The sequence below is a fragment of the Balaenoptera acutorostrata genome, chromosome 9 (assembly GCF_949987535.1).
Source record: "Balaenoptera acutorostrata chromosome 9, mBalAcu1.1, whole genome shotgun sequence".
Lineage (NCBI taxonomy): Eukaryota > Metazoa > Chordata > Mammalia > Artiodactyla > Balaenopteridae > Balaenoptera > Balaenoptera acutorostrata.
Genome location: NC_080072.1, coordinates 101,030,025 through 101,046,703, shown reverse-complemented (window position 1 = coordinate 101,046,703; position 16,679 = coordinate 101,030,025). Strand labels below are relative to the sequence as shown.

At 43.6% G+C, this 16,679-nt stretch overlaps 1 protein-coding gene across 1 annotated transcript in view; it reads right to left on the bottom strand.

Moving 5' to 3' along the window:
• Window positions 1–3,615: 3,615 nt before the first annotated feature.
• Window positions 3,616–16,679, bottom strand: part of TECTA (tectorin alpha) — a 69,616-nt gene continuing 56,552 nt past the window's right edge. The window contains exons 16-23 of the mRNA XM_007196694.2: window positions 15,760–15,870; window positions 14,203–14,405; window positions 13,090–13,253; window positions 12,408–12,656; window positions 7,579–7,741; window positions 6,360–6,447; window positions 5,936–6,052; window positions 3,616–4,321 (exon numbers count right to left, since the gene is read on the bottom strand). Of these exons, the coding sequence (XP_007196756.2) occupies window positions 4,221–4,321; window positions 5,936–6,052; window positions 6,360–6,447; window positions 7,579–7,741; window positions 12,408–12,656; window positions 13,090–13,253; window positions 14,203–14,405; window positions 15,760–15,870 (1,196 nt within the window). The 3' untranslated portion in view covers window positions 3,616–4,220. The remainder of the gene's footprint in view (window positions 4,322–5,935; window positions 6,053–6,359; window positions 6,448–7,578; window positions 7,742–12,407; window positions 12,657–13,089; window positions 13,254–14,202; window positions 14,406–15,759; window positions 15,871–16,679) is intronic.

The following is a 16,679-nucleotide window of genomic DNA, read 5'->3' as shown; positions in this document are numbered from 1 at the left end:
CATTTGATGTGTTCTCTAAAGCTATATTCTGGTAATGTTCCACATCTAAGGTTTCAAGGAGGGGGAGAAATCATATTTTGATTGGTGTCGTTCAATATACGTTTGGGTTTCATGCAAAAATAAAACGCGGACACTAGAGGGTGCTGTTTGATTTTCTTTTTCACTGAGTTGTGCTGCAGATTCCCGTGAATCAGGGCCCTGAAAAATGCCATCGTGTTCTCCTAACCAGGACCAAATCGCACTGCTATACAGGATGCAGAAATCCCCTGAGTTCAAGGAGAGAGGCTGGAAGGTTCAAAATGGGGTAGATGCTAAATTAATTCAGAATTAGTAAAGAAGTAATTCTTTATTACTTTAAACGTGTATGATTGTCATTTTTTGATAATTACTTAATTTCCTTGGTTGAAAGAAGTTTTATTAGATTTCAAGCTCTCACTAAATGTCAAATGGTTCTAAAAATAGCTAGAATATTAGACAATGTGAAACAATTCGTGCTTTCAAGTTTTGGCACTAGGATTTTGAGCAGAGTGCATACTTACTACTGGTTAAGAAACTAATTATAGAATTCTCAATTGTCAGAAATGCCAGACCCCGAGATGTTGTTTCTTTTGATATCAGAGAAATACCAAGTTAATAAGATTCCCAATTAACTTCCTTTTTCACCTTCACTAAACATGTGCTTCCCCCTCACCCCAGCCCCCCAGCCCCCCGCCCCGCTTCCTTGAAGCAAATCTTTTTGAGTGGCAGGAGAAGGCAGTGTTCTGGAGTTCTCTAAATATATGATATCATATGGTTTATGTTTGTATCATGTCATTTTCTAACCTAAGAATATTTTTTAAAAAGCTTAAAGTTCTTGTTTTATAGAGAGGAAAGTTAAGGTATTGTGATCTCAAATGATTTATTTCAAGCCGAGAATTAAATTAGTAGAAGGGTCAGGATCATCTCCCAGTTCTTCTGCCTTGCAGACAGTCAGCTAAGGGGCCTGTTTGTTTTTAGTTCTGTAGATGTGTTTCTCTTTAATACAGATAGGCATGACTGGCTCAGAGACTACTTGGCAGCCATCACCACAGATTTCCAGTTCTTCTCCCTCCCAGTTTCATGGGAAGTTCACAATTGCCCCTCTCTGAAAGTTAGTTCCAGCCATGTACCTTGCTTTGGCCAGTGAAATGGGAACAGAAGTGTGTGTGTCCCTTCTGGGGTGTGACCCCTTGCTGAGGTGAGCCCCAGAGCCTCGTGTTGAGCTGGCAGCATCAAAAGATAATGAAGTGTCAAGAAATAACAAGTGCTGGTGAGGACTTGGGGAAAAGGGAATCCCTCATTGGTGGGAATGTAAATGGGTGCAGCCACTGTGGAGAACAGTATGGAGGTTCCTCTATAAATTAAAAACAGAACTACCATACAATCTAGCAATTCCACTTCTGGGCATTTATCCAAAGGAGATGAAAACACTAACTCGAAAAGATACCTGCACCCCCGTGTTCACAGCAGCATTATTTACAATAGCCAAGATATGGAAACAACCTAAGTATCCATCTATGGGTGAATGAATAAAGAAGATGTGGTCTATATATACAATGGAATATTATTGAGCCATAAAAAAGGAAGAAATCCTGCCATTTGCAATAACATGGATGGACCTTGAGGGCATTATGCTAAATGAAATAAGTCAGACAGAGAAAGACAAACATACTATTATCTTACTTATAGGGGGGAATCTAAAAACAAAACAAAACAAAAAACATAGAACAGATTGGTGGTTGCTAGAGGCATGGTAAAATGGGTGAAGAGGGTCAAAAGATACAAACTTCCAGTTATAAAATAGATACATCCTCGGGATGTAATGTACAGCATGGTGAGTATAGCTAATAATACCGTATTGCATATTTGAAAGCTGCTAAAAGAGTAGATCTTAAAAGTTCTCATCACAGGAGAAAAAATTGTAACTGTGTATGGTGATGGATGTTAACTAGACTTTTGCGATGATCACTTCCTAGTGTGTGTATATATATATCGAATCATTATGTCATACACCTGAAACTGATGTAATGCTATACGTCAATTATATCTCAATAATAATGTGATTCTGACACAGGAACAGACAAATAAGCCAATGGAAGAGAATCAAGAGCTCACAAACAGAACCCCAGAGGTTGAAACTTGATATATGATAAAGGTGGTACTGAAGTCCCATGGGGAAAGGATAAATTGTTCAATAAATTCTGTTGAGAGAAAAAAAGATAATAAAGTCTCATCAACCTCCCTCCCAGGATGGAAGTAAGGATCAGAGCCCCGTGATGTGAGAAAGAGAGAAATCTTTGTTGTTTAAGGCACTGAGATTCTGGGGTGTTCTAATATGGCTCCACACCTAGCTTATCCTGATGACAGACAAAGATGTCAACCAAGTGAGAAAACCAAAGGCCAAGAATTAAAGTGTGGCAAGAAAGGATTTAATTAAAAAATCTAAAAAACAATTATAGTGTTTAATTTAGAAATTTCTAGTGACTTTGATATGAAAATCATTAAAGAGACGTTATTAAATATGAAAACATTTCCTCCTTGTATGTCTTCAGTTAAAATTCATCTGAGGAAATCAAATAAAAAAAATAAATGAGATGTTATTGTGTTCAACTCAGAATCTGATTGTGAAAACCTAAACCTTAGACTATGGAAATGAGAATGGAGCTCTGAATCTGCTGATCTTGAAGTGGGGGAAAGTCTGGAGTTGAGGATTTTCACGTGAAAAAAACCATGTGCATAACATCAATTTCCATCCTGGTGAGGAAGAGATACTGTGTCTCTCCTAGAACAGATGGTTTGATTCCTTAATCCATCTCAATGTTCAGCATTTTCCCAAAAGATCCTAAGATGTCTAAGTTGAAGCAGATGCATATTTTTCTCCATCAATACCGGTTGTCCTCTTGGCCGCATAGCATCTATGACTGCCAGGCTAGAGCTTGTGGACCCTCCCAGGGGCTGGGAGAGCAAAGCCGCTCAGCGCAGACTCAGTCTATACCCCGCTTCTTCAGCCCAGTGACAGTGTGATGCCGGGCCTTTTATACGTAAGACAACAGGAATCGTACCCACAACCCACGGTCAAGGACGCTAGGATTTCTGCTCAGCGTTTCCCAGAGTTCCCAGAAAAAGAAAAAAAATGCCATCAGCTTAAATCCAAAACAACTTCAAAATAAACTTGAAGTGGCGTTTACATTGTTTTTAACCTTAAAAACAGAGGCACCCCAGGGATATATTTACCAGGCCCTCTATTATGTAGTTAATTATAGTGAATGTGGGTTTGTTGTGCCACATACAGGAGAGGACGCTGCCTGCTTCTCTTCCACATGGCACCTAAATAAACGCCCTGCTAATGCTCTGTCAGGACAAATAGCCGCATAACAAAACGCATTAAAGCGCTGGCCATCAGGGCCTACCTGCTCCAATTGCTGCTGCTGTCTTTTTTTTTTTTTTTTTAAATCAGAGGATGCTATTTAGTGTGCAAAGCTTAACATCGATAAGTATGGTTCCAGCCACGGAGTAATGAGAATAATTGAACACAAAGTTTATTTAAGCATAAAACACGTTAAAAATGATTTGGTTGATTTGTGAGAGAGAAGAGTTTGGGTCTGAAGAGACAGATGGGGTGTTGGGGTCCCCAGGTCTGCAAACAATACGTGCGGGGGCCACGTGGCCCGGCAGGGCTGGAGGACACAGGGGCAGGTGTGGGGAGGGGAGTAACACAGGCGCGTCGAGGTCAGATGCTTCCAAACACCGGAGAGATTCCTTAGAGGGAGTCAAACCTTCCAATCACCGCTTCTCAGTATTCGATATCATTCCAACAGGCCCTTTCTCTATAAAAACTATGATACAGAAACAGCACTGGTGGGATAGATTTCTCTGGCCAGATTTTCGACAGACTTGTCTAACCAGAATTTTTTCCTTTACCGGTTTTTCATGCGAACCAACGTTTCTAGTGACAACTATTTGGAAATTTTAAGCAAGATATATGTTTTCCACAACTGGCTTTTAGAAGCCCAGTTGCATACCTTGAAAGAGGAACATGACATTTCCCTCTTTTCTGGAACCCTGACCGTTTGGGGCAGGTGGCATCACTTTGAGACAGTGGGCAATCTCAAATAGGTTTTGACTTAAGGGCACACACCTTTTATCCTACAGGGAGTTGAAGTAAGTAAATGACAGTACTTTATATAGCAACCTTGAGTTAATTATGAGGTCGTGCCTGATGTATAGACAAAATGCCATAATGAAATCTGGGTCATGATGAGAAGCAGCGTCCAAACTTGAAGTTCAATGGAAGAATTAGAGGCTGTGAACAGAGAGAGACATAGTAAGTCCTATGAAAAAAAATATACCTGTTTGACATGGATCAGACATCTTTGTGGTATTCCAGTAAAGGAACCTACTTTCTTCATTGCCAAGAACCCACTTTCTCCAAATGGCCTGGACTCAGGTAGCAAGGAAGCGAAATTAACCCAACCTTTAGGAGAGTCCTACTAACTTAGAGGGTACCAGGGACACCTGGCAGCTAAGGCTATTGCAGGAAACCTTGTTTCTTGGATCACACACCCCAGTCCCAGCTCAACCCAGGTAGACTTGGGGCCAGATCTAAGGCCAATATTTGGTACTTAAATGGCTGGGTAACTTCCTTCTTTAAATATCACCTTCATCTATACAAGCAGCTCATGCAGCTCAATATCAAAAAAACAAACAACCCAATCCAAAAATGGGCAGAAGACCTAAATAGACATTTCTCCAAAGAAGATATACAGATTGCCAACAAACACATGAAAGGATGCTCAACATCATTAATCATTAGAGAAATGCAAACCAAAACCACAATGAGGTATCACCTCACACCAGTCAGAATGGCCATCATCAAAAAATCTACAAGCAATAAATGCTGAAGAGGGTGTGGAGAAAAGGGAACCCTCTTCCACTGCTGGTGGGAATGTAAATTGATACAGCCACTATGGAGAACAATATGGAGGTTCCTTGAAAAACTAAAAATAGAACTACCATTCAACCCAGCATTCCCACTCCTGGGCATATACCCTGAGAAAACCATAATTCAAAAAGAGTCATGTACCACAATGTTAATTGCAGCTCTATTTACAATAGCCAGGACATGGAAGCAACCTAAGTGTCCATCGACAGATGAATGGATAAAGAAGATGTGGCACATATATACAATGGAATATTACTCAGCCATAAAAAGAAACAAAATTGAGTTATTTGTAGTGAGGTGGATGGACCTAGAGTCCATCCTACAGAGTGAAGTATGTCAGAAAGAGAAAAACAAATACCGTATGCTAACACATATATATGGAATCTAAAAACAAAAAAATGGTCCTGATGAACCTAGGGGCAGGACAGGAATAAAGACACAGCTGTAGAGAATGGACTTGAGGACACGGGGAGGGGGAAGGGTAAGCTGGGACAAAGTGAGAGAGTAACACTGACACATACACACTACCAAATGTAAAATAGATAGCTAGTGGGAAGCAGCTGCATAGCACAGGGACATCAGCTCAGTGCTTTGCGACCACCTAGAGCTGTGGGAGGGTGGGAGGGAGACGCAAGAGGGAGGGCATATGGGGATATACATATGCATATAGCTGATTCACTTTGTTATACAGCAGAAACTAACACAACATTGTAAAGCAATTATACTCCAATAAAGATGTTTAAAAAAAATCACTTTTATCTTTTAGATAAAAGAGCAGGGACCAAAAGGTTTAAAAAAAAAAACCAAAATGATGCTAGAATTCCTTAGGCGTTTTCCTCATCTCTCCTTCTTACTTTCTGGAAGTCTCATAGATCAGTTGCTGACCGAGTGGGCCTCACATAGGACTGTCTCCTTCTCAGGGTCAAGAACTTCCTATGTCCCCAGCTGCCAGCCCTGAACGGGAGTCGTGCTCACCTCTGCAGCTCTTGCCGTCCTCCTGCAGGGTCCCCGTCACGCAGCTGCACAGAGGCCTGTCCACGCGGCTCGTGCAGATCTGCTCACACCCTCCGTTGTCCTCACACCAGTCCAGCCCTGAAAAAGAGCCGCTGGACAAGTTACCTGCAGACAGTCCAGCTCTTCAACTCGTATCTAAGGGCAAGGCCTTCAAGAGAGGGGTGGAAGGAAAAAATCCCGATACTGTCATGAGTTTTTAATAGTCCGTGAAAAGATTTCATTATGGAAGCGGGCAGGCTTCTCAAACTGGGGTCCCCAAACTGGTGTCCTCAAGCTCCTTGTTCACCAGATTCACCTTGTAGGCAAAACACACCCCAGACTTAGCCCGAGCCTTCAAATCCCACTGTTTGAATCATTTATAGTGTGTTTTAGGGAACATACATACTTTTTCTCCTAATAGGTCCCACTGAAATGATCTGTTCTTTAGGCTCCTTGGCGTAATCTGTGGCAATCCTGGAATTTTGAGGGCAATTCTGAAAGACAGAACACCGGAGGGAAAATTTCACACAGTTAAGCTGATAACTTATTCTTCACCACGTTTCCACCTCCAAAAGAGGCAGTGGCTCAGCCTGGAGCAGGACTGCAGCTCAGATTAATTAGAATCAATCCATTCTTGATCATTGAGCCCACTGGGACTCGGGACTTTATGTTGAACAGAATTAAATATATTCTCCACACTAGAATTAGATTCAAAGAGGCTCCCTTCCCAGGGAGGAGGATCCTGTATCAGATCAGAGAAGAGTGTTTGCAGCAGCGTCTGTAAGTAGCTCCGACCATAATTCACATCTCGATTCGGCCAACATGGGGCGAGCATAAAGCTGCAGTGTTAAAGGTTAGGGACCAGGTACTAGTACAATAAAGTCTTAGGGACATAGCCGTACGTGGTGGGGATGTAAGCCTGGCATGGACCAGATGATTGGTTTGTCACCTTATCCCACCAGCCCCTCCACAGCCTCAGGTCTGGATGTAGATTTGGATATCTGTGGGATAATCCCTGTCTAAAGGACACCTGGATAAAGTGCGTCCTGAGCCCAGGAGTTTGCTTCTGTGGTGGAGGGGAGCTTGGCCCCATCGCTCACCTCAGATGCAGGGGGGCCTGGCTCCTTGAGACTCTGGCATATTGGTTCTCAACCAGGGCTAATTTTGCCCCCCAAGGGACACTGGGCAAAGTCAGGAGGCATTTTGGGTGTTGCAAGTGGGGAGGAGGTGATACTGGGGTCTAGTGGCTAGAGGCCAGGGATACTGCTAAACAGCCTACAGAGCACAGGGCAGCCCTACAGCAAAGAATCATTTGGTCCAAAATGTCTGTAGTGCTGAGGTTTGAGAAACCCTGGTCTAGTGTTATGCCAACAACAGACGGACATTTCTAAGTCAGATAAAAGGAGTAAATGGTCATCATTCTATCCTGCTCTCTTATTGTTCCAGCACAGACGACTGCCACTCCTAGGCCTCTGAAGATGGTTCCAATTCAGCCACTGCCAGGTGCAGTGAGTCCTAAAGAACTCTAAAGAGCCACCGACGTTGGGATTCGTGACTCCCCACGTGGGGAAAACTGGAACTGAGAGAAATAAAGCTAAGCACTGAATTTTCATGCTCTCACTTACTATTTTACAGGAGTACTTTTCTGAATCACAGAGGGACACTGCGCAGTGCAGATGGACTTCATCGTAATCCCCAATGAACTTAAAGACGGTGACGTGGAAGCGACAGGTGAGGGAGACACCGTTTTCCTCGATGCCAATGGTGTTGTCTTTAATGTTCTGACACCTATTCGGAAAAAAGGGACTCTCTGCTTCACACTTTCACGTTTCATACAAAAACCATCATGAACGGTAAAAATGCCTTTGCGTTTGAAGGTGACCTCTGGAGTGTGTGGGTCTGTCATTTATTACGACTCCCTTATAGTTTCAGTTTGTTGGAAAAGCATCAAATAGCACCTCAAATTAGGATCTTAACTGCAACTAAAAACAGAATGACCACAGGGCCTGCACTCAATTTCCCTACCCGCCAGTTTCTCATTCCTCCCCCTCACAATGCTGTGTTTTACTGATATCAGTTTAATAAACACAAGATGAGTCCTTACATCTTCTGTACTTTCTTCAGTCAATTATCAATTTTGGCAGGGGCCCCTTTTTCAAGCTCTATTGGGAAATCTTCCCACAGGTGAAAACAGGTGGGAGCTGGAGAAGACGGACCAGCAGTCAAAGATGAGTTGAACGATTGTTTGGATGTAGGGATCACTCCCTTCCCCTCTCCTTGTGCTACTGAGCCAACAGGCAGGGACACAGGTACCTTGCCTCCACCTGTTAGAGTTTCTTAAATGGACCACAGCCTCTTATGCCCCAGGGTCTTTTCACGTACTGTTTCCCCCACCTGGAAGCCTCTCTGCACTTCTTCCCCTGCTAACTAACCCTGCTCTTTCTCCAATGCCCATCTACGGCTCCCCCTCCTATATAAACATGCCCTGACCAGGCAGGAACAGGTGGCTTTGCCTGGATTTGCCAACAACACCCTGCTGAGCCCCTGGGGTGCAGGAACCAAGGTGTAGTCCTCACTGTGTCTCCAACACACTGGAGGGCATGCAGTAAGTATTTAAAAAGATGTGGTACATATATACGATGGAATATTACTCAGCCATTAAAAAGAACGAAATAATGCCACTTGCAGCAACATGGATGGGCCTGGAGATTATCATACTAAGTGAAGTAAGTCAGACAGAGAAAGATAAATATCATATGATATTCTGCTTATATGCAGAATCTTAAAAAAATGATACAAATCAACTTATTTATAAAACAGAAATCGACTCAGACTTAGAGAAAGAACTTATGTTTACCAGGGGGGGAAGGCTGGGGGCAAGGGATAGATTGGGAGTTTGGGGTTGACATGTACACACTGCTATATTTAAAATAGATAACCAACAAGGACGTACTGTAAAACAATAAATAAATAAAAAATGAAAAATAAAAATACTTAGATGCTCTTTAGTCAAACTCACAAATATTTGCCTGAGAAGCAATAAAAGCTATGACCTGTCTTTCAGCTCTGAGAGAACATGTATGTGTATATATAAAGCTGTATTTTTACTTTTGAAACATACATACAGTATTAACTCTCAGAACTGTTTTGTTTGAAATATGGTATTAAAATTATACTTAATTTTTAGACCAAAATAAAAATCTTTTTTTTAGACTGGATGAATCAGTGAGTGAATGAATGAATTGTGCTTCCATGGCCAAGGTTGGCCCACTGTGGCCAAGAAACTCTTTAAAACGATCTTATCAAGATAAAGAGGGTGACTCTTTTCCTTATGTTTCCTTCCCCTGGCCCCCAGGATTCAATAGCTTCGTGATAAGGAAAATTAAAAATTGAAGTTATCCTTCAGCATTCCCACCCTATTCAGTTTGGTAATTAGTCCATAAGGCAATAGTTTCCTAAATGCTTTGAAACAAAAACTTACTTGCCATACTTTTCCGTGTCACTGTGACTCATTTGAATAATCTAAATTGGTCCAAGGATTCTACAATGTTCTCAGCCCTCCAGTCTTCACGCAGACCTTCCGTCTTAACTAGACCCCCAACTCCCAGAGAGATGATTCGAGGTTGAAGTGTCAGAAAAACAGGAAGCAGAAGGAAGGGGCCTCGGGAAGCAGGGACAGGCTGTTTGGATGCCGCCTTTGGGGGACAAAACAACCGACCACTAGAATCCTTTGTCCACTATGAGAGGAACAAGTGTCCTTTCCTCTGTCTGGGCACATGAAGAGAACAGAGAAGTGACCTTCGTGTGCCCAGACCTTGGCATCACTGGTAGATGGCGGTGGCGTCTCTGCCCCCAACGTAGCTGGAGAGGAGCGGCTGACCCCTCCCCCGAGATTCTGATGCGGACCCATTCTGCTGCTCAGTCATTCAGCACTGAGCAGCAGTTTTCCCATAAGCTCACTGGAAAAAACCAATAACCACATCCCTCCAAGAAAGGTCAAGAGGACGCATGAATTAAATTCTCTCACAGGATGAAATTACTTCACACCCAACAACAGTTTAATTTGAAGACCTTCATCCAGACCCTGGGGGGAGCTGAGATTTACGAACCCGCTCACTTACTCTCCCTCTCTGGGTCAACTCTATTAAATACTATTTAAAAAATGCTAAATGCCACAGTGTCCTTCAAAGGCAACCCAAGCCTGCCCACCCGGGTTTGCATTTGTACAGCGGCTCAGATCATAGCTCTTTTACTTTGGGAAAGGACCATGGCTGGGGCGAGGGGAGGGGGAGGAAGGGAACAGATGAAGAAATGGAGACCTGTGATGTTAGCCGGAGCATCTGGGCCTGTTGAGACACCACATAGTCACCAAGTCCTTCCCTCTGCCTCTAGGGAGGCTAAACATCAACTCAAAAAGATAGTGCCTTCAGGAGGGCTTTGCTGAAAATCCCACTCTATGCCTCAGCAACGCAGGCCACAAGCCACACCCGGCCAGGTAGGGAGTTGATGCGTCTTGGTGCTTGAAGGATTTCCTCCTCTGCCCCTTGCTGGTTGGGTGTCCTTGGGTGAGCTGCGTACAGGCTCTGAGCCTGTTCATGTGCAAAATAGTGGCTATTTATTGTTTGTCCACCTAGAACCGTACTCTTCTTCTTTGGGGGAACCATTCCTTCCTTCCCCAACTTTAAGGATAATTACAGTATCCATAGCACTCCCTGACCACTCCAGGGAGGCATGCTGACTCAGGCCTGGGATAGGGTTCAAGAAACACTACCCCCAAACCTGACACCTTGAATATTTTAAGCTGAAGGAGTTTGAGAAAATGGCAGAACTAGGAAGGTCACTCTTCTCACCTGAAACAGGTCATAAAGCCCTTATGTGAGAGGTGCCCTCCCTATACCAGAAGGAAAGGAGCATCCTTATTTCTGAAGACAAAGGGACACTGAGAAGAATCTGAACAGTCTGGCTAAGATTCCCCGCAGTTTACTACAATTACCACATACTCTTGACCTTCTCCACGACTGTCCACTCTTCATCAAACCGGGCATAACAATACTCAGCTTGAACTGTTTCTTCGAGTCTTTGTTTCCTTATGAAGACTCCCATGTCACGTAAAACTTACATTAGATAAATGTTATACTTTTTTCCTGTTAATCTGTCTTTGTCCATTTAATGTTCAGACCCAGCCAGGAACCCTAAGAGGGTCAAGAAAAACTTTGCCCTCCCCAACACCAGGCAATTTAATGTTGCATCTCCTCCAAACAAGGCAGAGGAAATCCATCCAAGAAAGGCTAATCATACTCCTTCTCAGGGATTGCCTGAATTGGGGTTAGAAGGAATGCTCACTCCTGGGGGTTACAATGCAGAAAAAAATGCCAGTGTCTAACGAGGTCAATGAGAGAGACAGAGACAGAGAGAGACAGAGACAGAGACAGAGAAACAGAGAGCAACGGATAGAGGGAGGGAGGGAGTCTTGACAGCATCTGGCTTCCTGGACCCAATCATCCCTGAAGCTGCATCTACTTAATGTGATTTGGTTTTGTAACCATTAAGTGCCTTGCTTTTGCATAAACTAGTTTGAAATGGTCTCTACCACTTATAAGAGAAAGAATTTTGATTAACATAGTCAACTGCTTTTAAGAATTATGGTACTGGGATGATGGAAATGTTCCAAAATTAGATTATGGTGATGGTTGCACTTCTCTGTACATTTACTAAAAATCATTGAATTTTACACTTAGGGCAAGTACATTATATTGTATATAAATTATGTATGCAATAAACCTGTTAAAAAAGTATTGTTGCTTGACAAAACCAGTAAGTGTTTTTATAAAATAAAGATAATTATCATGGTTGTTGTTTGGTCCACAGTCTTTTCTTCTTTTTCATTTACCCATTCTTTTATTCATTCATTCAATAATTTTGTTGCATAACCACTCTGTTTCAGGAAATATGCTAGGTGCTGGGCATATACTGGTGAGTAAAAAAAAAAAAAAAAAAAAAAGTTTATAAGCTATTATTCTAATCCCTTTTTAATTTTCATAGATGTCCTATTCACCAACCTTTAGTTATTCTCCTTACATCCTTTCATTTGCAGATAATCCACATTCAACTCAGATTGAAATTCAAAGTAGGCAGGACAGAATGCCCTCTTGGGTCACATTGAGAGTAAAGCATTTTGTAGTTAATGCCACATGGAACTGGTGATCTACCACTAAATTGCTGTGTGATTTTAAGCACTGCTTGATTCACTAAGCCTCAGCCTTCTCATCTGTAAAATGGGGCTTATAATATCTACCTCATACGTTGTCATCAGGATTAGATAGTTCTTGGGTGCAAAATGCTTGCCCTGTAGGTCGTCAACAAATGTTAGTTCCCATTCTCTTCCCTAAAAAACAATGTAGACAAATCTGATACTAAAGGCTCTGAGACCGTCCTCCAAGAAGAGGCTACCCACCCTTCTTCAATGATGAAGTATCGGAGCTTGTCATTGCTGTCGCGGGAGGGGGTGGCGTAGCATTTGTTCAGCGTCAGAATCAGATGCGTGGAATCGGCTCCAACCACAAAGACCCCTACATACAGCACATCTCGAGTCGTCAGCACCACTTCGCCCTGGCGGTATGGATGTTTGTAGGAGGCATTTTTGTAGAGCGCCATCTTGGTGGTGAAGCTGCCTTCTTGGGTTGGAACTGTCAGGTTAATGACGCTACAAGGGAAACAGTCGTAAGTCGGGGAACCCCAAGCAACGTTATCTGTTCAATTACTTACCGTTTTCCAAGCTGAAAACGCAGAGGGAAGGCCAAGCAGAGAGTAGTAAAGTCTAATAATTAAATTTAAATAATTAAATCTAATTTTAATTAAAATTAAAAATTCAATTCCTCAGCACCTCTCTCCCCCTGGCACATTTCAAGTGCTCAATGGCCACATACAGCTACTGTATTGGACAGTACTGATATAGGACATTCCCATCACTGTAGAAAGTTCTATCGAACAATGCTGGTCTAAGGCATCTAGGTTCAGAAGATATGAATTATTCTCTCCTTAGTGCTTCAAAGACAGATGCTAGCAGTTTTGATTGTGCTAACCTTAACTGTCAAGGAAAAGACAGAGCAACGTGCACAGCCCACGAGATTCTCTACCTTAGCATAGGCTTCACGACAGAGTCCAAGGAGATCTTGATATCCAGCTCATAAGCACATGAAAATTCCACACTGATCGTCCTGTCCCTGGTGATGATGTTGCCAGTATTGTTGGCACTTTCTATCCAAATGGTGTTTTTATACATGATATGAGTGGCATTGGACTGCAAAACAAAGGGAGGTCAGAAATCATTAAATCTGGGCGTGAGTATGTGGCTTGCATTTCAAATCCACCGGCCGGAAAGTGGAAAAATGGCTTCATTTCATATATAACCCAGAGGCCAATATAAATCAGGATGGAGCTAGTCTCAGCACTTACTGGAAAAAATAAGTATTACAATAGATGTCAACAGCACCCTTCAGTCTGATAACCTTGAATGCCCACGGAGGGCGATGTCATGTACCACAGAATTCTAAGTACAACCAGTCCCCAGTTATCTGTGGGAACCCAAGCTGGGGACAGCATGAAGTATTGCCATCCTGAGGTAATATGTATCTTCTCTTTCAAGTCTTAATTCAAAATCCAGCCTCCGCCAAATATTGTACCAGACATGCCCACAAGTACCAAGATGAACACACGCATGTTTCACCGTCTTGCACCTTTCACTCCCTGATAAAAAGTGTTAATGAACACAGTTATCAAAAAAAGACAGTAGGAAGGCACAGGAGGAAGAGAAGTGAGATGCTTTGCTAACCTATGAATTGGATAACCCGACACAAAATGTTGTGACCTTGCTGTATTTCTGCAGCCAACTGTTAAGTGATGTCTGGGACACCCTTACACCCTGCAATAGCTGAACCCAGCTGTCTTTACCTGGAAGAACAACAGAAGCATGAGAGAGGTAAAAACGTGTCAGCATGCAGGGCAAAGGATGACAGCAGACAGCGCAAACCAGGGAAGGAAGCATGTCACTCATCTTGCTTTCAGTTCAACCACTTAGCACCCAATGATTATTTTCCCGCTGTCCTTCATTTCGCGCATGCCTTTTGCTGTTTTCCAAGGAGCATGTTTCTAAGTCGAACCCCTGAAGTTGGCTTAAGAACAATCAATGTGCCAACACCTGGAGCTGCCACCACCTCAGCCAGATGCTCTTTCCTGCCCTCATTCCTCACCTGCACAATGTTTCCACAGTTCCCTTTGGTGTTGTTGATCTGAAAGGAGATAAAGTCCTCTCCCTCGATGCCGGTGCACTGCCTGTCATTGATCCGCACACCCTCCCTCTCGAAGCCGAGCTGGAAGAGTTTGCACTTAGATATGGACACTTCCATCTGGGCAGCCTTGCAGGTCACCTCTGCGTCAATGATGTCGTGGGAGTCTGTGGGGAAACAGTCATTATGAAAGGCACGTCAGTGGGAGTTGGTCTTGCCGTGTGGGTGGGCGAGGCGCCCCATTCTCTTTAGAAGAGGCTGATGGTCTTCACACACAGGCTGCAGCATTTCTAATGAAGCTCTGATCAAACTAAATGAGTATATGAACTCATTCGAAGCAATAACTTGGGCAATGCTAGGGCCTTTTTTTTTTTTTTTTGGCCATGCCGTGCGGCATGTGGGATCTTAGTTCCCTGACCAGGGATCGAACCCACGCCCCCTGCATTGGAAGCGAGGAGTCTTAACCACTGGACCACCAGAGAAGTCCCCAGAGAGCCTTTTTTTAAAGATGAAAATGCTATACAAAGTGTCTTTGATCTTTTCTTCCTAAACCCAGTATTTCCGCCCCACTTTGGCGGTAGCTACTGTCTGTAAGCTCCATACCGCATCTGGCTCACTGTGGCCTGGCTAAAGAACATGCCCCAAGTGAGGGCAGCCCTGGTCAGGCCATTCCACAGCCCAGCTGGTACCCAGGCCAGCACTAGGAGCTCTTGTTTTTTGAAATGGAATGCACCAATGGACATTTTCCGTGAGTACACAAACACAGGCTAATAAGCTCTAAAGAAACAGAGAGAAACATTTTTATCTGCTTAGGTGAAGCCTTTGAACAGCACATGTGGTCCCCTTCTGTGGAGCCTTCTGGTCAACCAGGCTTTCATTCTCTGATGATGCTAAACGTGGCATGTGCCTTCTGAGTTCCTCGGTTCAGCCAAGGACACGGAGCTGGGAAGCAAAGCAGGTCCCCCACAAGCCGACAAAACGAGTGCGCTCTTGGCCAGGGGACAAGGCCATTCCTACCTTAAGGGGACTCCTACCTGGAGTCCTAGTTGTTTGCCGTTTGCTTCAACATTTCTGTTTTCTTCAGGACCCACCGAAAAGCTTCGGGCCAGATAAAGCTGGCTTTAAACACGTCTTACAGCACCTGGCACTCTCGTCCTGATTCTTTCATGTTTTCGTCAAACCACCTTATCTCCCTGTGAGTCTAAAAGATCAATTTGGATCCCTCTGATGTTGAACATGGCCTCAGATGGAGCTGGCTGATTCTATGCATGTCCCAATTTGTGTGTTATCATTTATTGAAGAAAAGGATGTAGCTACAAGGAAACGAACATTAGCCTGCTTTGAAGAGGTCGGGTTCCTTCCTTGTTCTGCTTAAATGCTCAGGAAAGCTTCGTTACTTGGGTTTCTAACCCACAGTGTGGGACGTGCGGGCTCCCACCCGAAAGCCTTCCTACATGGCTGCCGGGCGTCTCCCGCGGGGCCTGTCTGGCTGGGGGTGGGGGGGCGGCAGGTGTCACTCACTGTTTCCGTAGGGCGGGGCCTCCATGCAGCCACACAGCTCCCCTCCGTTTTCCAGCTCACAGGTTCGATTGGGACAGTCCGCCCCCACACAGGGATCTTCAACCACTCCTGCTAAAAAGGAAAACAAACAGAAACACAACTTGATTTTCACACCAATGCACGGCAGCATGTGGTCACACTCTGGACTCGCCACTTCAGTGGACATGGTGTGGTCAGATGGCAGACGCAAATTAACAGACAGGGCAGCCTTCCGGGAAATAATGACGATAGCTAGTAATTAGGTCCTTGCTATGTGCTTCATGCTTTGGCGGCATTACCTCTTCCAACGCTTACAAACTCTGCCAGCTAAGTGTCGTAACTTGGCATCACAGCTGAAGTGCACCCAAGGTCACACACAGGTGAAGGTAAGTGGGGAAGATGGAATACACAGACACGCTTAACGGCCAGGACATCCCGAGATTACTGCACTTCCTGCTCTGTACCACAATCATACGCATTGGTATCGTTATATTTATATAAAGAGTAGGGTCCAAGCCATTTACCTCTAGATTCCCAGCACCCAGCCACCTCATAGTAGATGCTCAACAAATACTTGTCAACAATGAAGATTTTAGGGCCAGTAAGGTCCCAGAGAGGTCCCTCAAACCAGAACTTCTTAGTCTTTTTTTGATTCATGGTCCAGCTACCCCACAAACTTCTACTTAATTTTATAAAAATAGACAAACTATCTACGCACAACTCACCAGCATTGACTTAGATTAATGGTACTGTTTTACCAAAAAGGGGAAAACTCTAAGTAAAATACAAATGTATGTGAAGTGTCATCACCAACAGATTATAAACAATATTTCTGTAGCAGATGAGCCCATAGGCCACCTGTGAGCTTGTCAACATCTCAGTTTGAGAACTACTAATTGAGA